The following is a 21,960-nucleotide window of genomic DNA, read 5'->3' on the forward strand; positions in this document are numbered from 1 at the left end:
GCTGCTTGCTATCATCTGTTCTAAAACTGCCTGTATGTCTGAAGTATTAGAGTCACTCCACCACCGTGATCGCTGTTGTCCCTCCAATGCACAACAACTGTCCCACAAGCTTCCTTTAATATGAGTTTGCAATTGTTATCACCACTGATTTAAATCTTGTTGTCGCTACAACACTTCCATCGCATCTCCCTGTTGTGCGCATCACAACCCACCCATTCAACCTTGCGTATCACCACTACGACCTCCAAATTAGCCAATCGCTTATGTTGTTCATGTAGTCAATTAATTTATGGCTGCTCCTCAACCTGTTCATTATGTTGTTGTGCTGCACATTTTTTGATACATAAAACACACCTTATTTCAGCCTCTTCATCTGTTGAGCTTCAAGCATATTTTGATGCTAATTGGGCTAGTGATGTTATTGATCGTTGGTCAACTACAAGTTTCTGTATACTTTTGGGTAATTCTCTCATCTCATGGCGTAGCAAAAAACAATCTGTTGTGTCACGCTCCAATAGTGAAGCTGAGTATCGTGCATTTGCCGACACCACTTATAAGATTATCTGGCTACGACGACTTCTTCGTGATATGAGTGTTCCCTCGAGTACTCCAACTCCACTTTATTGTGACAATAAAAGTGCTATCCAAATTAGTCACAATGAAGTCTTTAATAAAAGAACAAAACATATCAAAATTGATTTTCATTTTGTTCGTCATTATGTTCTTCAACGCACACTCCGTTTATCACACATCTCCTCTGCATATCAACTAGTTGATGCTGTTACCAAGGATCACACTTCTGTACATCTTTGATTTCTTACATCCAAACTTCAAATGGTTTCCCATTCACCATCTTGAGTTTGAGGGGGTGTTAGTGTATATAGTAGGTGCTGACACGCAGTGCAACACAAACATCAAATTTAACAATTTGCATTGTAATATTAATTATTGCCCTTATACATGTACTCATCACTCTTGTATATATATCTATCATACAAGGTCATCTCATGTGAGGAGGAGAGAGATAGAGAGGATGCTAGAGTACCCTAGCTTGGTGGCTCAAAAACCTATTTTCCTTTTTTTATTTGTTAGCTAGCAATGGAGGCTATGCCAACAACTCCTCTCTCTCCTCCTGCCCTTCATTGAGTAACTTGCCCCCTAATTGTTTGGTTCTCCATTCCGTTGGCTATGAGAACCCTCTCCCTTATCTTTATTCAACACTTGAAAAACATTTTTAATAAATCGAATAACATAACCTATTTAAACATTGGGGATGGATCCACATGCTGGCCATGTGTATTGGCATCTCCAACACCAAGCCAATGAGCGAATGGGAGGGAGGGTTTTGTGATTACTATACAAGATGCCCACATGATTAGGGAGGAGGGAAGAGAGAGCGTGGCAAAGAATGTCATGAGAGAGAGACAAAGAGAGGGCCTGCACTACTGACAGTGTGTACATCATTTTCCTTTTAAACATTATACCATCGAAATAATCGTGAAGAAAAATCGGAAAAAAGAAGTCTGCCAGGTTGCACGACGCCTGTGTTTAGATACTGGAAGGGTGAAATGGCCACCCTGCCCCTTGTGAAATGAAAAAACCCACCCTTGTTGGATGCTCCCTCCCCCGCTCTCATTGGCCTCTGTTAGCGACCCCTCTCCCCAAAATATATATACATAAATCTATGATCACCAAATTTGCAACAGATTTTTGACCAATTTTTTTATTTAGTCCAATAATCAAGATACCACTTTCAATGCACCCCAATTTCACCAAGGAAATATAATCAAAATTGGAATTATTTAAAGACAAGTGAAGGACATTTCTGACCTCTTGTCCCTCAAATTTTAAGGTGTCCAACTATTCACAAAAAAATAATAATCAATTTCTACAAATGATTTTTTTGGCTTCAACACTCTCACACAAGAAACCCATTTTTGTGCGGTTTAATAAATTCAGTGTTCTAGTTCTCCTTCAAGTTGGATCAAATCACTCCTCCGTATTGGAGCATCCTCAGGCCTCTGTTGAACATGACAATAACACCTCGGACAACTTTCTCATAGCTTATCATGTAATGGAGCTATTCCCAAATCAGCTCTAATATGATCATTTCTTACTTTATCCTTCCTAGTTTTGCCACTCATCCATCTTAACATCCTCATCTTTGCTACACTGAATTTATCTATATGATGCTTTTTAATTATCCAATATTTTGCACCGTACATCATAGCCTGTCATATGTTATCCATATCAAATATCAAACATTTTTACTTAATCGAAACCACTGAAAAACAATTGAGAAGAGTCATGAATGATATGCCATACAAATGAGATAAACACCAAATTTGATAGGCAAATTATTAAGGATGTATACAATTGTTTGGTCCGTTGGTCGGTGGTTTGCTAGTTGAGTGCATTCCCCCCCCCCCCCTCCCGCTCAAGGAGGTCGCATGATCGACTCTCCTAAGGCGGGGGCATATAAGCTAGGAGAAAGTCACTTGAGGTTACATGGCTATGGGTCCTTTACTACCCATAGAAAGGCTCCTATTTTCCTTAGTAGCTGTAGGTTTATGTTAGTATGAGGTTGGCTTCTGAACCTTCCCCCTTTCTGTAGTTGGCCTATGGGGTCCCTGATTAGGTTAGACCAAAAATAAAACAGAAAGAAAGAAAGTGGATGTCCTAAATGTTTAATCTTTTTTTTTTTGTTTTTTTTTGTTTTTTTTTGATATGTTATGGTTAATCTTTCAATGCTTTGTAATATAAGTATGCAAGAAACATTTCCCTTGTTTGCCTTAAAAACTGAAGTCATCATAGGAAAGAGTAAAACTGCTTTGAGAATTTTTTCATCAAAAAAAAAAACAAAAAAAACTACTTGAGATTTGAGAACAACAAACAAATATAACTGCTAAAGATTCTAGGATGGAGAGTCTGATCGAGACATGAAGCTTTGGCTAACATTTTGAATGAGAGGCTGTGGATGGAAGAAACCGAAGTGGGGCTTGTCTTATCCTTATTCAGAGAAGAGTGGAGAGAAGGAGCCAAAGGAGAAGCAATGGGCGAGAGAGGCCTTAAACTCGGAACCCATAATCCATCTGATAAGGAGAAGCAACAAAGTAGAAGAGCATGGCGAGGCTAGTAGTGGTGCAGCAGAAACAGCCCTCCTTCTTTCCTCTCGCATCTTCTCTCTCTGACTTCAATGGCGTACGATTGCACAACAACCTAATTCAGGTAGGATATATACCTGCAAATCCCTCACTTCACTTCATAATGTATAGCCCACTGTCTCCTTTAATTCAGTTTGGGGAGCTGAAAGGATAAAGAAGAACAAAACCCTGAATTACCTTCTCTTTTTTCCCTTCTCAATTTGGAAAACCCTTTATTCAACAAGCTAAAATCCTAGATGATAACAAGGAATCTTGAGCAATTTGGCATTCTTAGGCCAAAAAATATCCTATTTAAGCTAGATTTCACCTATTAATTTGGCGGTAATATTTGGTATTGGCAGTATAGAAGGAAGACATGGCAGACAAAAGGAGCGTTGCAGGTGAAGGCATCAAGTGCAAAGAAAATCCTTATAATGGGAGGCACCAGATTTATTGGTATATTTTTATCAAGACTCCTTGTCAAAGAAGGTCATCAGGTATTTTTTTTTTCTTCTCTCAGTCGTTCTTCCCCTTTTCTGCTAATTAATTGAAACTAGTAGGGTTGGTCAAATGGGCAAATTGAAAAGGAAATATGTTGTTGGCACTTGCAGGTGACCTTGTTTACCAGAGGGAAAGCACCCATCGCCCAGCAACTTCCTGGGGAATCAAACCAAGATTTTGCTGATTTCTCGTCTAAGGTACCGTTGCCCACACTTTCTTTAATTTTTTTTTCTTTTCAACTGGAAATCCCCTTTAAAGACGGCCCACACCAGACGATGTTTCATCGATGGTCTCCATTCTCCAGAGTCCAAACCTTGATTTTTACTAAATTTTTGGTGGAATGACTGATGAAGATGAGAGAGTCGGTTGCGTTTGGTTGGAGGGGGGATTTTTCTAGTTTCTGAGATGGACAAGAAGGCAATTGGGCAATAAACCTGGTTTCCTCCTGCCGGTGCAGGTTTCATCCGACACGCGGAGCATAGCAGTGAGGCTTCGAGAGTCAGCTGTTTAATTTACAGCTCTTACTTAAACGCCTCATAGGCCCATAGCTGTGCGTGCATGACAAGCTCCTTATCCACTTAGAAAATAGTTAGAAACACCTTATGCCGACCAAACACAGCGACAAAGATGACAGACCAAAGGAGATGAGTTTGAGGTTGAGGATGAGGATGAGATGCCGGTTGAGATTTATCCATTTGCTTTACGATAATATTTGAAATAAATTAAGGGAGGAACTGATAAGGTATAGACACCCACAACTACAGCTAAACCTGTAGACATTTTTAAAAATGAATGCTTGGTGGGTAGCTTTGCAAATTACATGAAGAAAGATTCTGAAAGTTGTAAAACTATGAGAGTATCAGATGAGACCAAAATTCTGTGGATATGTAGATCCCAATATCTCTTGCAGACATGTAAATTGATGAGGGCCTTGGGTTTGAGTTTGGAAAAAGCTTCTCTGTGAAAGCAGGAGTAAGGCTGCGTATATTATGACCCTCCCCAAATCCCGCCGTGGCGAGAGCCTCGTGCATTGGACACACGGCCTATTTATGGAGCATCGTATTTATCTAATGGTTCAGATTGCCCAAATCCTAAAGTAGAAGTGGGTTGTGCTATGGGATTGGACTCCAGCCAGCGTCCAAGCACAACCCACTCAAAGCCTGTCTGTCGGTTAGCTCAAGTTGGGCTTCAGTTGGACAGGGTAAAAAGCCTAGTGTTGTGCTTGGGTTAACCCTGCCCTCGCCTAACCCAATTGATGCACAGCACAACAGCACAAGGGCATGACTAAACTCTCATGGCTTTATTTGAGTCAAGGTTCTAAGACTCGGGTCTCGGTTGCATCTCGGCCAAGCCAGAAACCGAGTCGAGTCGAGATCTCGGCCAGTTGGTGCAATTTTTTTTATTTTTTTTTTGACTCGGACCCCCAACTCGGTGGGTTTTACACATATTTTGGGTCTGAAACTTGGTATCCAGCCTATTTCAGGCCATTTAAACACAATGGCATGCCTAGATTTGCCAAAAAACAAGTCCAAATATGAGTTTTACTTTGGACCATAGGTTGGTAGGCGACGAGTCGTACTAAAAGTCTAAAACAACCTACTCTATATATAATTTAGTAAAACTTAGCAAATTTAGCAATCAAAACATTCTAATTAGTACATATCAAATTATCAATCAAAACATTCAAATAAAAAGTACATTACATCAATGTTTACTGAATTTGTTACATAAAATATGATTGAGTAATAAATTCATCCCCAAATTGATCCACAAAGAATTCCCATGTCATGGAATTGCTATAGTGTTGCACATAGTGTGACACAGCTGCCATATAAGTCTTCTCATCAACATATACCAATGTCCCTATCTTAGGGTACATGGGAGGCTGTTGGTATGAAGTGTAAGATCCATTGCTACTGTCATATTGAGTTTGAGGCATGTATGGCTGGTTTGGGACTGAGAATATGTACCTAAAACCTGACCCAGAGCTTTGTCTGTCATACTCAGCTGCTGACTGCCCATACTGACCATAGGCACTATAATCAGAACCGGTGCTCTCCTGGCCATAGTCATAGCCATGATGATGCTAAGATGATTGCCATGATCGATGCTCACTAGTAGTATCTATACTCATGCTTCTGAAACTTGCAAGCATGGTGTTCATACTGTTGTCATCATCTTGAGCATCTGACTGATGTGAGTGTTGGCGACCCTTCTTTCTTTTGTATGTTTTAGGGTGGCCACCATGGTCTTGATCTTGAGTGGTATGCGTAAACTGAGACTCACCGGTGAAACGCACAGGGTCCCCCTGTGTTCCCACCTCATACTGGTACTGCTCGCGCATCCCCTCATGACGATCATCATAATAACCGCCACTCGGTATGCCACGACCACCACCACCACCACCACCACCACCACCACCACCACCACCATCACCATCATCACCATCACCATCACCACTGTCATCACCACTACCATCATCATCATCAGCAGGACTTCCTACAGCAGGCTCAAAAGGTTTCGGTGACTCTGCATGTGCACGCCCCTCTTGCGACGACATATAATCCTCAACATCAGTGCCGGTTACAGACGCAATGGTGGGGTCGGGCCTACCCCCAGGCTGATCCATATCAGGTGTACCACGATCCCTCACCCACTGGATTAGGGGATCCTCATCGTCATCAGAGTCCTCTTGGAAAATGTTGGACAGTTCAATGGGTTCTTTATCATTGGCCTCAATTCCTTCACGTATGTGCCTCATCCTTAATCTCATATTGTAGGGCACATACATAAGCTGCTCTAGCCGTTCGCTACCCAACCTGTTCCGCCTCTTTGAATGTATCAATGAGAATGTACTCCAGTTGCGCTCACATCCGGAGGATGAACAAGTTTGTGAGAGCACTCTCACTGCTACCTTCCTCAGGTTGGGTGAACTTGTACCATAAAGCACCCACCAGTCGGCTGCATTACATATATAGAATAGTAAGAATATGTACATTCTAAAGAGATAAAATTATAATTCATAAATGTAAATATGCAATATCATGCCACCTACCAGGGTCTAACTTTTGTCTACCCTCCACTGCAGCTTGTCGACCGAAACTTGCTGAGGCATCTCTAAAGTATTTGATCTAATTTCAATTTGAGGAATTAGTATTTCCTATTTAGTAATTACACTCATAAACTAAGTACCAAAGTCTCATACTCTCACCTCATCATTGCAAGCAGATTGTGTCTTTGGATTGAGCTCTAACTTCGCAGTAACAGTTTGAACTGCCTCTAACAATTCTATGTCTAGCCCAAGATCATGGGAGTAGTGATACTTTGGATTCAAATAGTATGCTGGTAAAGTAGACCCCACAAATATGATTTGTTAGTGACTTTACTGACTTAATGCCTTTGGGTTTTGAATATGTAAATGTAAAAAAGTTATAACATTTAAAGTGTAAAGTATGTTGAACTCATCAGCTTTATGCAATGGATGACTCAAGTGCTTCTCCCACCGCTTATCAATGATGTTAGTGTAGGATTTTGCACTTCGAGGTATAGCAGCTCTAACCATTTCCTTGATTTTTTGGATGGCAGCATAAATGTGGGCCAAGGTAGGCTTCTTCTCTGTATCAACCATCCTCAGTACTGCCACCACTGGCTCTAATATGGCAACCACTTTCCCCAAGTCCTTCCAAAATCCATCACTTGCAATGGTCTGTTGTGCTGCCTTTGCATCTCCTGACTTAGAATTCTTGCCAACCAAACCATTTATCACTTGCAAACATAGACCTCAAACCTATCGCCTTAGTCTGAAAGCTCTTCAATGCAATGTAATTGGTGGCAAATCGAGTGACACCAGGCCTCACTAAATCTCCATTGCATTTCTCCCTCAACAAGGCTAAAGCATAAGAATGGTTGTACACAAAAGTTGTCACTTGTCTTGCCTTATTTACCACACCCGCCACCAAAGTCTTTTTCCCCATGACCTTCAGCATTAAATCAATAGAATGGGCTGCACATGGGGTCCAAAAGAGGCGGATCCTCTTACTCTTCTTATTCATCAACTTCTCTCCAGCCTTTTTAAAGTTGGAACCGTTATCCGTCACAATTTGGATAACGTTCCTTGGTCCTACCTCCTCCACCACTTGCTTCAATTCCTTATACAAGTATGATGCATCCTTTACATTATTTGATGCATCGATGGACTTCAAGAATACAGTCTTCCATTGCAACTCACCATGAAATTTATGATGGATAGTCTAGTAGGTCCAGTCCATCCATCAGCCATAAGAGTAACCCCATATGTCTCCCACATTGGCTTCAAACTATCAATGTAATCTTTCAGCTCCAGTACCTCCTGAGGCAAATATACATTGTATAATTCATGTGGTGAAGGTCCCTTCCATCCTGCACCAGCCCTCCCTGCAGCATCAAGGAATGCATTATAGTATGGTCCTTGTGCAACATTGGCTGGAATGCCATGGTAAAGCATGAACTTGCTGAAGGCTTTTCGTGCTTCCTCTTGTTTACCACTAAATATTTACGGGATGGTTGGCTGCTAGGCATCTTGTTGCCTAAAAGTTGTGGGATCCTGCTAAAAAATGGGATCTGGAGCTTGTTCTCGTGGTTGGGTTTGGGTTCGTGGTATATTTCTTGTCCCAGTGCTTTTCCTCCTCTCATCTTCTTGCACTGGTACAGCTGAGCCAGATCCACCAGCTCCTCTTGCTTGCTCATATGTTCTTATATTCTCAAAATGAAAACTTTGTCTACTCTCAGCCAAAGTCTGCTGGTAAATTCTCCATTCAGCCTCTGATTGAAACTCACCAGGTGGAGGCCCAATGTCAGTATCATCTCTGCCACGGACCTCTACACCAGTCCTCTCTAGTTCTGCCTCACCAAACTCTTGTTGCATTCTTTCCCTCTCAGCTTTCTTTAATCTTCCTCCTTTCAAGTGTTGTGCCATTGTCACTTTCACTTGGACAAGAACATTTGGGTATGAGACAACATCCTTGCCTGTACCAGATAAGTGTTGCTTTAACCTAGTGGCTCCTCCAGATAGCAACTTCCCACAATAATTGCATTTGGACTTCTTTTTGTCTGCGGACATGGGGACTCCATGTTGCCATGCTATATCAGACATTGTGTACAAAATGTCTTATATTTTACACTGTTACATAAAAAAACATGTATTAATAACCATGGATCACTTAAAGTAAGGTATTCAAGACTTAAAATATGCTATTCATAACTCTTAAACGTAATGTCAAGCAACTAGAACTATGAAATAACTATCTCTTATTTATCCCCTAACCCTAGTATTTATTTCTTAATTAAAAATAATATTTTGAAATTTTTTTAAAAATATTTATAACTTAAAGTATAAGAAAAATATAATGTAATGATGTATTTGAGACCATTTCAAGTTGAATATTATGTACATATGTTGTACATAATTTTCCATAAGCAACAAGTATTTTTCCTTTATATTATATAAATTTTTATAATATATTTATTAAATCTGAAAAATAAAATAATTTTTTTAATGGGTGAAAATAAAAAATTAATCCATGGGGCTGTAGAGCATCCCAAGTTGTTTAACATATATCAAATTCATTTTCAAACAATCACTATTCATCCTATTTTTTTCATTTTCTTTTTTCAAATAAATCATTTATTTTTTCAGAAATTATAATAAAAAATTTAATAACTGAAAATAAACCCGACTCCATCAAGAGATAGATCGGGCAAAGATGTTTAACATATATCAAAACCACATGAATCTAACAAGTATTACACAAATTTTTTTGAAAAAAATAGATTTGGGAAAAATTAGAAAATACCTTTGAAATCCTACAAATAGGTGATGATTTGGAGTTGAATCTTCACTTTACCACTTGAATCTCACTTCAAACATCATAATCCACCAAAGATTTGAGAGAAATAGGAAGAAATTTGAGAGAGAGAGAGCTCTTGGAGTGTTTTTCTCTAAACTTTAGAGAGCTTTGGACAGAACTCGAGATTTCCGAGTTCTGTACATTGCTCTCTTTTAAAAAAATGGGCATATGGGTCATGGAAACTGGGTAAAAAACCATATAACTCGATATCGAGATTTCGCCGAGATCTCGGCGAGATATTGAAATTTTATAACTAAAAAAACAGAGAAATGGCAATCGAGACTTGGCCTGCGAGATCTCGAGATCTCGGCGAGATATTGCAGTTTTAGGAACCGATTCCCATCTCGACTCGCTATCTCACGAAACCGAGAAACTCGGCGAGATCTCGCGAGTTCTCGAACCATGATTTGAGTGTGCCATTGGGGAGTGATCCAAGGCTTCCCAAAATAAGCTCTGGATGTACACACAGGGTCACAATTTTTTTACACTACACAACTTGTTTTTGATGAAGCCCTTACAGAAGTCTGTAGAAGAGTAGAAAGTTGTGGGACCTGTTGTTTCCCTCCAGTTCTGATTCTTCTAACATAACCACTAGACTATTGCTGCCAAACAGAACAAAACAAATACCTTTAGTAAATAAAATGGAGATCAAGAGCTTGATCCTAAAATGGGAAGTGACTATTAATTTTCTTATGGTGCATTGATCATGATGATGGGTAGATCTTGCATTTGAAAGGAGACAGGAAGAACTTTGAATTTGTGAAGACCAGCCTCGCGGCTGAAGGCTTTGATGTTGTCTATGATATAAATGGTATGTTTCATTCGCTAGTTTTATCTCTTTATGTCATGGTTCTTTCCAAATCTCTCAAATGTATTCTTTAAACTATGCATGTAGGGCTGTAAACGGCTCGGATTCACTACTATCCGAATCCGAATCCGTTTAACGAATGCAATATCCGAATTCGATCCAATATCCGACGAACATTTAAAAGGTATTACCGTATCCGAATCCGAGAGTTTATCAGATATCCGGATACTATCCGATCCGATAAACTCTCTGATTCGTGAACATTACACTTATGGATTTCCGACTCCGATTACCTGTTTTATTAAACTGCTGCCTATTCTTAGAAAGGTGTAGTTTTGTTCTTTAAATTGGATTATCATTAATTAAATGGTAGATTGATCCTGTTATCTTCAAATCAAACCTCAAAATGAAGTTGCAAGATATCATCTCATTAAATGTACATGAGTGATATTCGAGGGAGACCACTATAATTCCGGATAAGGGCAACCATCTAAAAAGAGACTAACATCAACTTATCACTCAATTGACCAAGACTTGGAGAAAAAGAAAATGTAAATAATAATGCACAGCAAGAGAAGGGCAACCAAAATTCAATTTGGCACACTATTAACAATATTCTTGCCCCAAACACCTAGGATGTCAAGAAAGTGTTTAGCAGCCACCCCCTAGGGGGAAAATAGAAGAATTTAGAACTCAGAAATGTTTGAAGCATATGCAATAATCATTTTTCATTAATTCAAATTATTATGGCAAGGGGAACAGAGTTTAAATTTAAACTATGAAATGCTGAAGACAAGGGGAAAAACCAAACATAAGGTAAGAATTGAGTTCAACCAACATGTTAGACATGCTCAGTCCAAAAGGCCTAAAATCCATCCAACCATTCAGATTGTCCACATCATTGCTTCACTTAAATTTTGCAACCTTTTATCCTGTAAAGAGACACTGAAATATTCTTGAATTTTCCTAAACCATGAACAAGTTATTAAAAACCTTTTCCTCACTGCACTCTCTCTCTTTTTGTGGATCTAATGGATTGTGAAGTAAGAAAATGGTGATGCAAGTTTCCTTTTCTTTCCACAAGCACAGAAGGATATGGACAAACAACTCAACCTTCTGGGGTGGCCTACATAGAACTTCCATATAAAGCCCTCTGATACTGGAGCCTATCTACCAAAATGGATATCCTTCTCTAGAAAAGAGCAATAACAGACGAAAGAGATGACAACAATAAAAATACCAGAAACCTCACACCATATGATGTACATGACCCAATCCCTATCATAGGTTTTCCATGAACCCACTTTATAACAGAGAAGAAATAAAGCAACAAAAATTAATTAAAGAGAGATGCTAAAGAAGCCAAAGACCCTCTCTCTCAACTTCCCCTAGCCTCATTACCTAAATAAGGCACTCATAAAGAGTCCAGAATTCCTGATGCTCCCACCACCACCAGAAAATAAAAAGTCACATTACACCAATTCCTGATGAAAGAAAACACCAAACAAGAAGAGGAAAACAAGGTAAATAGAAATTTATTTACAATACCTGTGAGGATGCAATGATCCATGCTGTCCACTTGAGATAAAGAGCTTTAACTATTACTTTTGTGTATAAAAAACCCTCGTATGAGATCCAAAGATTCATGCCCAAACCCCTCCCCCCTCTCGACTCCAACAGTAATAACCTATTCTCCTTTCATTACCCATTTACCCCCTGCTGTAAGCCTGTAACAGCGAATTCAAACAAACAAAAACACTTGACGTTCACAGCAAAACACTCCTCCCTTCGAGTCTCATTCCCACCCAATTCCTTGACGCCAAACCAGATAACTTCTTCAATTTTCAATGAAAATCACCCCACCCATTTGACTAAAAAAACACCCACTGTCGATTCCCAGTGAAAACGCTCTCCACCCCTTTTTTTCCCCTCTGAAACTTCGATCAGCCCCTTCTACAGTTTGACCAGTGAAAAGAAAAAAAAGGAAAAAAAGCAAAGAGAAGAGAGCGAGAGACAAAACCAAGAGAGAGATACGGAAGAAGGAGAACAATCGGACTTGAAGGGTTGTGCGTGTGCCGTTGCCGGTGCCGCTAAGAGTCGAGAATCGAGAGTGAGTGACCTTGAAACTTGAGGCTTGAGTGCAGAGTGCCGGCGCCGCTGAGGGCTTGAAACTCTGAGACTTGAGAATCGAGAATGAAAGAGGGAGGAAGAGATTCAAGAGAATAGGGATTCTGGGATTTCTCGATTAGGGTTACAGCCCTAGTATTACTGTATTAGGTTAAGAGTTAGGATGATATTACAAAAATAACCTTATAAAAATACTAATAATAAGGGTAATATAGTAATATTTATATATTTTTATAAAAAATATTAAATAACCATAATTTACAATCAAATTATCCGATTATTATCCGACTCCGAATAGAACTATCCAACTCCGAATCCGATTAGCTTTCGGACGGATTCGGAAACCAAAATTCCGGATTCGGAACCTTCTAAACGGATTCGAACTCGGATCGGATTTGGATTTTCGGCTATCCATTTACAGCCCTACATGTAGTCCTGCAGCCCTATGCTTCCTTAAAACAAGAAGCTTGCACTTGCATAAATTCTTCTCCCATCCCCACCCCCAAAATTATTGAGATATTTTGTTGTAATTAGGACGAGAGGCTGATGAAGTAGAGCCAATTATAGACTCATTGCCAAAGCTGGAGCAGTAAGCTTTTATCAGATCTCCTTAATCCCTTTAAAAGTGTTTTTTTATCATCATTTTAACAGCATCTGAAGTTTGTGATATTTTATAATTAACATGAAATAACAAATCTTTCACAGGTACATATATTGCTCATCAGCTGGTGTTTATCTCAAGTCTGATCTACTACCACACTTTGAGGTGAATATGTGATCATACATTGTCCTTCCAAGTTACAAGTCACTTTTGCCCTTGTTGAGGTTACTCAGGATTCACTGTAAGGTGAATGATCAAATGAAGACTTAAAACATCACCTGTGGCTCCCAGAGCTATGTGTATTGCTTAGAGACAATGGAATCATCACACAAATGAATGGGGATTCTATCTTCTTGTTCTGGGCCAATTCAAATGGATCAAACCCAATAATCTCTTAGTTAATGGAGCAATGCTGCATATGATTCTGTACTCTGTCCCCATCTTGAGCTGGGACAGAAAAAAAGAATGTAATTTTTTATGGAGTGATTTGAACTTATGGTTCAGTACTCTTGGTGCCAATTGCTAACAGTGCTAAACTGGACCCCATATCTCTATCCTATGCTTTGTTCAGAAAGTGCTTATCTATATGTCACAAGGGTCCAACAAGGTTGAAAGACAGGCAAAAGCCTTTATATTAACCATTTGACCCAAACTGGCTTCTAAGAGGAGGGATTTAAGTTTTCATCCTTTATGAGGGTTGTTGTGATGCAAAGTCACTTTCTAGTTTTTTGGGTTATCATAATGGTTTTAATTCTAACTTGTTAAGGCTTGGTGACAGACTGATGCAGTTGACCCAAAGAGCAGGCACAAAGGGAAGCTCGAGACCGAGAGCTTGTTAGAAGCGAAGGATGTTAATTGGACTTCTCTAAGGCCAGTCTATATTTATGGCCCTTTGAACTACAACCCTGTTGAGGAGTGGTTTTTCCACCGACTGAAAGCAGGTCGCCCAATTCCTATTCCGAACTCTGGAGTTCAAATAACCCAACTTGGTCATGTTAAGGTTAGCAAAATTGTGTTCTTATTGTTTATTTTCATGACGCGTTGACCTCTATCAAACTAATTTGGCTGATGTATTTAAGTTAAAACAAAATCACAGGATTTGGCTAGGGCCTTTGTTCAGGTTCTTGGCAACCAGAAAGCAAGTAAGCAAGTCTTCAACATCTCTGGAGAAAAATATGTCACCTTCGATGGATTAGCAAGAGCATGTGCTAAGGTAAAATTTTCAACTTATTAACCTGGAGAAGTTTATTGATATTTTTGAGAAGAAACTAGGAATTAATGTACAAACTAAATGGTGGTTTCTATTTTTCTTTTTCTTTGTTTTAATTCATAGGCTGCTGGATTTCCTGAGCCAGAGATTATACATTTCAATCCAAAGGAGTTTGATTTTGGTAAAAAGAAGGCGTTTCCCTTCCGTGATCAGGTATATTAGTGGACCTATTCACTGTTATACATCCACTGATCATTAACAGAACAAAATAAATAAATTGAATAGTCGAAATAAAGGGATAGTTTGAATTGCCTTGTTATATTAGTAAGAGCAAATTAATTAAGTTGAGAGAATATGATGGAAGTGTGTGCTTTCTCAGATGGATTAACATCCATCATTATGCAAGCAGTCTCACTGATGGCATTATTATCTTTACATTGCAAATGAAATGCAGCACTTTTTTGCTTCCATTGAAAAAGCCAAGAGCGAGCTAGGGTGGAAGCCTGAATTTGACCTGGTTGATGGTCTTGCTGATTCCTACAACTTGGACTTTGGTCGGGGCACTTTTAGGAAAGCAGCAGACTTCTCAACGGATGACATTATTCTCGGCAAGAACCTTGTTCTCCAGAGCTAGTTCCCTTTTTGTTATACTCTCTTTTTTTTTCCCTTGCAAGTTTCTCATAAATTGGCATAGAGTTTCTGGGATTGCATATTTACAGAGAGAACACATTTGCACAGAGAAAATCAAATTGGTAGTAGCTTTGCCGTATGGCCCATATGTGTTGCCATGCTGGAGGCTATCTCATTGCAAATTTGCTTCTTATCCCCAACTCATCCTTCAATGAATGTGATCTCATTCAAGAATATAACCTTGGTGGTATGCTCTAATGAAATCGATTCTGTGTAGTCTGAAATTCACTATTGTATCTATAACTTATAAATGAGTTATGTTGGCACAAACTTGATATGATTGTAGGCCTTTCTATATATATTTTCCATGTTTAAAAAAAGGCGATACGCTCTCCATTTAAGATCTTTTGATGTTTTCTGTTACACTAGATCTTTAGGAGCAAGTTTTCTTTGACTGGGTTGTGAAGGAAAACTCACCCATTCTAGGGTCCTAAAACATCCTTTTCGATTTACGAATGGTCAAACATACTTCTTAGTTGTGTAATCTTTTTTTAATTTACTTATTTTGTTTCTCATATAGAAAAAAGGGGAAAAGGAATGCTAACTAGTGCTGTGTATGAGTATGTACCTACGCCCATATCCTGATCTAAAACCTCAACCAAGATTTGATAGTCAGTCCAGATGGTGATGAGTTCCGCACCTAATTGTCTGGTATCTTGTAATCACATCCTCTTGCAGAATCCTTAGAATAACTACCATTACAAATTACAACATAAGAATCCCAAGGAAGTAACTCATTATACTCATGTCAAGTTATAGAAACAGATTGCGAAGGGGGATTCAAGATTCAGAAGAGGTAGATGAAGCAATCTCATATCAGTGATCCGAAACGCTATTGGTCGTGGTTGATACCTGACCGGTACTGTATTGGTGGTATCCGAATAGAGGAGGGAAAATGGTCCAAAAACATTGTATTGATATTTTGAAGGGCAAAAGGTCTGATACGGCCAATCCATATTAGTATCAATATCAGTATCAGCAGTAACTACTAATACCATTGCCGATACTGTGCATTAAAACCATGCATTGGGGAGCTAGAACCCTTAATTGGGGAGAATCCTACCTCCATATGCTGGCCGGTTCAGTTTTAAACGCAGGTATGGCTGATCAGGTTTAGTTTTGTCCTCAACGTCCCAGTTCTAAACTGGATCCAACCGGATTATCGACATTATAATCCAAACAAAAGAGAAAAGACGAACCTTTTGGAAGAAGAATGAGAAACTTTGAGGGGTTCCTAGAAATTTCAAGTTGCTATTGTTGGCCCAGTTGGTTTTGGGTCACCAAAACACGAACTGGCTTGAAACAAATCTGCCTTCACAGGAAGGTAAGTTTTTGTTTGACGACCACCGACCGACCACATTAATTGTTTTTTGACCAATCACGCAATTGGCCTATTAATATACAATTTTTTTTTTTAAATATCCGAAATCATAATTTACACCGCCATAAAACAACCAATGAATACCCTTAAAAAAGGAATCCTTTTTAAGAGATACTGTATTTTAAATAAAATTAAAAAAAAAAAAGAAAAAAGAAAAAAAGGGAAGAGATCTCTCAATGGGCCCACAACAAAATCTTAGCAATTCTATTATACTCTAATCCGGATTATCGATATTATAATCCAAAAAAGAAAGAGAAAAGACGAACCCTTTGAAAGAAGAATAAGAAACTTTGAGAGAATATCTCACTTTCATGGAGGTTCCTAGAAATTTCAAGTGAACTCGTTACCGTTAAGCTTGACTGGAGGAGATATGAGCTTCTGCCATGTGGTTAAACACCGTCCGCAAGAAGAGATACTGACACTTGGCATTCTCTAGTTCAATGTAGACCTTCATATTTTGAATTCCTTCAGTTATGGAGGACCCCCATTCTCATTCACGAGCAGAGCCCAAAATACCGGAAAACTGTCCCACACCGACCATATGGAGTAAAAGGTACCTAAAACATTCTATTTTATAAGCTAGAAGTAAAGAGCGAAGTAGATAAAACGGTTGAAATGTAACTGACCAATAATTTTCATCCACGTGGCAAATTTAGTTTCTTTTAGTTTTATCATATCCGTGTCGACGACGTTTTTATCTATAAATTATATAATCTTAACTGCTGAGGTTAGAGCAGTTAAGACTGTTAGAATCAAAGAGAAGAGAAACTGTATTGTACTCTGCGATGCATATACAAATGTACTCCTTACAGAATCATGTCCGTTCGATCACGCACAACTATTCCATTGGGTCTGAGCTTGAAGACTTGGCGGTGTTTGGATCAAGGATTCAAGTGTAGGGATCCTAAATCGTATCAGGTGGATTGGACGGTCTAGATTAAGGTCAGTTTGACTGTCCCAATTGATATAAGCTCATCTAACAGGTATTTCCTTCCGATCAGCCAATCCGAATCGAATCGGCAAACCTCCGATCCAATTCAGGATATGTTAAATCAGTGGTCCAGAGGTCTAGAGTCAGACCTCTATAAAAGACTTTGAAAGGTGGAACTGTTTGAATCCTTTGTTTTTGGTACCATTAATTTGGACGGTCAGATCGGTCAATTTGGGTTAGTGATAACAAACCTATGACTTGATTTGGAATCTTTGGAGGAAGTAAATTATTTTTAATTGAAATTCAATTTTTAGACAAGATGATAAATAATATTACAAAAAATATTAACCAGAGTATCATTTTTAGTATGGAAAAAAGAAGGCCAAGCTACGTGGTGCATTGACGCCTACGCCTAAACACAATAAGGGCAAAATGATCATCTTATCCCATGAAATGAAAAATTACATCCCCATTAGATGTCCTCACGCATATTTTCATTGGCCCCATATACAAAAAGATGTCGCTACTAACATTGGCTGATGTAATGGTTGGATTTGGTTTATCCGATTTGCGATCATTGTTTGGTTTTGCCTCGGGTCTTCAAACATTTATCAGACGAGAGTTAAGATTCAAGTAAGTGGAATCAACATTCGGCCTTAGTCAATTCCAATTTTTATTTCAATTTATTCATAATTGATCGGAATCGACAAGAATCAATTTGAACCTTAGAAATCCTATATGTAACGATCAATATGGATCCAAAAACCCTAGAATCGACCCCTTAGATCTTAACTCCAGCGATCCAAAATCTAAAAACCCTAGAATTGATCATTTTGAAACATATGAAATGAGTCCGATTCGGATCCCAATCGACAGATCCGACCGATCCGATTCTTATTTTTTAAAGCCATGGTTCTAACTTCTGAGTGAGGTCATGCTGGAATATAAAATGAAGTCTCACAGTGTCGGTGCTTCATGAGAGGAGGACACCGCCTCCTCTCACTCATCGTATGTTGATGTAATGGGAAGAGGGCATTTCCGTCATCTTTGGAAAAATCTATGACTCATACTTAATTAGGGGTACGGTCCTACAGTCTTACTTGGGAAGGAGGAGATCCATGAGACGTAGAGGTGGAGGTCTTCTAGTGTCTTCCAATCCTGACACGTGTGAGCCCATTCGAGAACTTTCGTGTCGACATCCGAATCACCGTTAGATCGTCTCAGCCCTCCACGTGTTTGCACAAAATCCGAGATCATTGGAATCTAATTACCTTTCTTTAGGTAACTTCGTTCCACTAAGCATGCATTTCATAGTCTATTTAAGTAAAACCCAAACCCGCCTTCTTGCAGAGCTACAACCAACCCAGATAGACAACAATCCCCAAAATTTCTCGTCTTCTGTTCTGCCATTAGCAAACCTATAACCTTCTCTCTTGTGCTATCCTCTACAAATCCAATCTCTCTTTGGCTTAATTTAGTGCTTTCTTCCCTTACGATTCCAACGACAAAGACCCTTTTGATCAGTAATGGCTCCCAGAATTGTTAGCAACACAGTCGTGAACTCCGCTTTCTCTAAACCTGCAAGTCCACCGGCAAGAGCATACGTTACGTTCTTGGCAGGGAATGGAGATTACATTAAAGGTGCTGTGGGTTTGGCGAAGGGGCTTAGGAAGGTGAACAGTGCGTATCCACTCGTGGTGGCCGTTTTGCCTGACGTCCCTCAGGAGCATCGACAGATTCTTGAGTCTCAGGGCTGCATCGTCAGAGAAATTGAACCGGTGCATCCTCCAGAGAATCAAACTCAGTTCGCCATGGCTTATTACGTCATCAATTACTCGAAACTCCGTATTTGGGGGGTAAGTTTAGTCGATTCTCACTGTTTCTCTGTCTTTTTCCTCTGTTCATGTTGGGTTATGTGCTTCCATGTGTAAGAACAAACACATGCAGATTGCAGAGACCTTCCGATGTGGTTTCTAAATTGTTTGGTTTTATCTGTTCTGTAGTTCGTGGAGTACAGCAAAATGATATACTTGGACGCGGACATCCAGGTATACGATAACATAGATCACCTCTTCGATCTGCCAAATGGTTACTTCTATGCTGTAATGGATTGTTTCTGCGAGAAGACATGGAGCCACACTCCACAGTACAAGATCGGGTACTGCCAGCAGTGCCCTGACAGGGTAAAGTGGTCCGCCGAGATGGGTTCTCCCCCTGCCTTCTACTTCAACGCCGGCATGTTCGTGTACCAGCCAAGCCTCTCTACCTGTGACGATCTACTGAAGAGATTGCAAGTCACCCCTACCACCGCTTTTGCAGAGCAAGACTACCTCAACATGTTCTTCAAGGATATTTACAAGCCCATACCTCTAGTCTACAATCTGGTATTGGCCATGTTATGGCGTCACCCAGAGAATGTGGAGTTGGACAAAGTGAAAGTCGTTCACTACTGTGCTGCGGTAAGCTCTTCAATTCAAATGTTTCTTTAAAGATTTTCTACGAATAGTTGGTGGGTATCCGTCTAATTTGATTTCTTCATGGGCTTTTTGGACAGGGATCGAAACCCTGGAGATACACGGGTAAGGAAGAAAACATGGAGAGAGAGGACACAAAGATGCTGGTGAAGAAGTGGTGGGACATATACGACGATGAGTCTTTGGACTACAAGAAGCCTGTAGAAGGTGAGGCCGTGGCGGTGGTTAACCGGCAACCCTTCCTTGATGCATTGTCGGAGGCAGGCGTTGTTCACTACATTACGGCACCGTCCGCTGCTTAGGTTGGCGGCTTTGTGAGTCTTTCAATTCAGTATAGTGTATAGAAAATAAAAAAACAAAAAAAGGAAAACTAGTGTATGAATTAAGAAGGATCAGTTTGTAATAGCGATGGAGAGAGAGAGAGAGAGCCTTTCTGGAAGGGCTTTGATGGTCCCTCACCTTTTTTTCTTTGTTAGTTGTTTTGGTTTGGGAACTGTAAGTAAAGTAAAGTGGATCCCGTACTCTAAAAAGGTTTCTTGTTTTGATTGTCTGTATCTACTATACATTTGTATCTCTTATTCCTATTTAAAAATTGATACTGTGTTCTTAAAGACTCTTTATCTCACACACACTCTCTGTCTCCTAGTATCAGAAGTCTGTCTTCTATTTGGAGCGATTCTCATGCATCAAAGTAACACTTATCTTTGAAAATAATTCATCAGCAGTTCAGGCCGAACAACACTTTTAAGTTCTTTGCCAATAACACTTATCTTGTTTAGGAATGTAGACTTCTTAATCATTAAACCAGCCTAATGAGAAGCCACAAAAGGAACAAGTTATCCAGAAATATAATGCCAGCCCATTTGGTGATATCTTAATGGGCCAGCCCATTAGAGGTTCCTGGAAAGTAATGGATCTCCCGTTTATCTATATTTTTTTTTGTCTGATTTTTAGTGTGTTTCTAAATGCATTTTCTAGAGAAAATTATGCCATTTGTCTTCATGTATTTTTCATTTTTTTGGATAAGTAGAAAAACTATTCAGCTCAAATACACGGAAGATTACAAGTTTAGATCTACAAGCTTTGATAAATTACAGAGTGAAGTTTGGTCAAACTGTCGTATACGAGATAAATAAGACCTTCTTAGTTAGGAAATCCACTAATAGTTGACTCCCTTAGGGATATAACTGAAATAAGAAATGGTGTCCAAAATAAGAGATGGTGTCCTTACAAAGTTACAGTCTGATTCTACATTAAGCCGCGCTGCTGGTACGGTTATTAGATTCTAATGTTTTTGTGATTAGTTATTAAATGCAGGTAAAGTATTGGTACACCAACCACCTTAAAAGAACAATTGCCTTTGCTTTCCTTAGTTTGTTCTAAAATTTTAAAAGGCCAAGTCTTTGTTTATTAAGGTTTTCCCTGTAAAATACTTTCTTTTCAGGATCTTAAGATCGCTTTATTTTAAGAGCCAAGTGTATTCCTGTCTGCCTTATTATGGGCCTACTTCCCAACCTCACCCTTCTTTTTTTTTTGTGGTGATTCAATGTAATATTACCCAACTTTTCTTATAGAATACTTTCTTTTATAGCTTCTGCTTTGTCCACACCATCTCTCTCTCTCCTCATTTCCTTCTTCCTCGAAGTGAGCTCCAAGTTCCAGGTTCATGCTTGTAATTAACGAGCATCTCTACCTCAAGGGGACGTAACAAAACTTGTTTTAATTAACTGTATTTTGATCGCACTGGAAATGGATAAAAAGAATCTTTAAAGAGATGTAATGTTTGGGGCAAAGCATCTGATGCAATTTTGGTTATTCTGAATTTCTATTGGGGAAATGAATAAAAAGAGATCCTCTGAACGTTCTCTCTCTGTCTCTGTTGTATTAAATGAATTTCAAAGAAAAAATAAGTATCAAAATATCTCTTTGATTTTCTTTGTTTTTGTCTTCCACAAGATTTAAATGATTTACTTTTCCCATATTGCTTTTGTAAAGTAGGAGGAGTGAGAAATGTATAGTTCCGCATGGATTGGGCTCCTCTCCTGTGCTGGTGCATTGTGCGGTTAGGGAGGCCTCGATCCACACGCCAGCACGTCAAGATGTGTGCTGGTGCATTGTGCGGTTAGGGAGGCCTCGATCCACACGCCAGCACGTTAAGATGTGTGCTGGTGCATTGTGCGGTTAGGGAGGTCTCGATTCACACGCCAAC

General features: G+C 39.3%; 2 protein-coding genes across 3 annotated transcripts; both read left to right on the plus strand.

Annotated features, from left to right (window-relative positions):
- The first annotated feature begins 31 nt into the window (after positions 1-31).
- Positions 32-20,068, plus strand: LOC122670925 (galactinol synthase 1-like). Its single transcript, XM_043867968.1, has 5 exons — positions 32-43; positions 17,905-17,910; positions 18,802-19,133; positions 19,281-19,736; positions 19,832-20,068. The coding sequence occupies exons 3-5, from the start codon at positions 18,804-18,806 to the stop codon at positions 20,051-20,053; spliced, it is 1,008 nt and encodes a 335-aa protein (XP_043723903.1). The 5' UTR covers positions 32-43; positions 17,905-17,910; positions 18,802-18,803; the 3' UTR covers positions 20,054-20,068.
- On the plus strand, positions 2,947-15,041 carry LOC122670924 (chloroplast stem-loop binding protein of 41 kDa b, chloroplastic). Of its 2 annotated transcripts, none has more exons than XM_043867966.1 (10): positions 2,947-3,228; positions 3,503-3,640; positions 3,755-3,841; positions 10,250-10,340; positions 12,999-13,053; positions 13,170-13,230; positions 13,844-14,065; positions 14,162-14,278; positions 14,399-14,488; positions 14,730-15,041. In XM_043867966.1, the coding sequence occupies exons 1-10, from the start codon at positions 3,124-3,126 to the stop codon at positions 14,907-14,909; spliced, it is 1,146 nt and encodes a 381-aa protein (XP_043723901.1). In that variant the 5' UTR covers positions 2,947-3,123; the 3' UTR covers positions 14,910-15,041. The 2 variants fall into 2 exon arrangements, with proteins under 2 accessions (XP_043723901.1, XP_043723902.1); XM_043867967.1 differs by having other exon boundaries at positions 2,950-3,228; positions 3,506-3,640.
- Positions 20,069-21,960: the final 1,892 nt, after the last annotated feature.

This window comes from Telopea speciosissima, chromosome 8 (assembly GCF_018873765.1).
Source record: "Telopea speciosissima isolate NSW1024214 ecotype Mountain lineage chromosome 8, Tspe_v1, whole genome shotgun sequence".
NCBI lineage: Eukaryota > Viridiplantae > Streptophyta > Magnoliopsida > Proteales > Proteaceae > Telopea > Telopea speciosissima.

Bases quoted from the DNA above. Each gene is read 5' to 3' on its own strand.
- LOC122670924 (XM_043867966.1), top strand. From the start codon at position 3,124: ATGGCGAGGCTAGTAGTGGTGCAGCAGAAACAGCCCTCCTTCTTTCCT. The intron at 13,054-13,169 runs GTAAGCTTTTAT...AATCTTTCACAG, and splicing joins TCATTGCCAAAGCTGGAGCA to GTACATATATTGCTCATCAG. The intron at 14,279-14,398 runs GTAAAATTTTCA...TTTAATTCATAG, and splicing joins TAGCAAGAGCATGTGCTAAG to GCTGCTGGATTTCCTGAGCC.
- LOC122670925 (XM_043867968.1), top strand. From the start codon at position 18,804: ATGGCTCCCAGAATTGTTAGCAACACAGTCGTGAACTCCGCTTTCTCT. The intron at 19,134-19,280 runs GTAAGTTTAGTC...TCTGTTCTGTAG, and splicing joins CGAAACTCCGTATTTGGGGG to TTCGTGGAGTACAGCAAAAT. The intron at 19,737-19,831 runs GTAAGCTCTTCA...CTTTTTGGACAG, and splicing joins TCGTTCACTACTGTGCTGCG to GGATCGAAACCCTGGAGATA.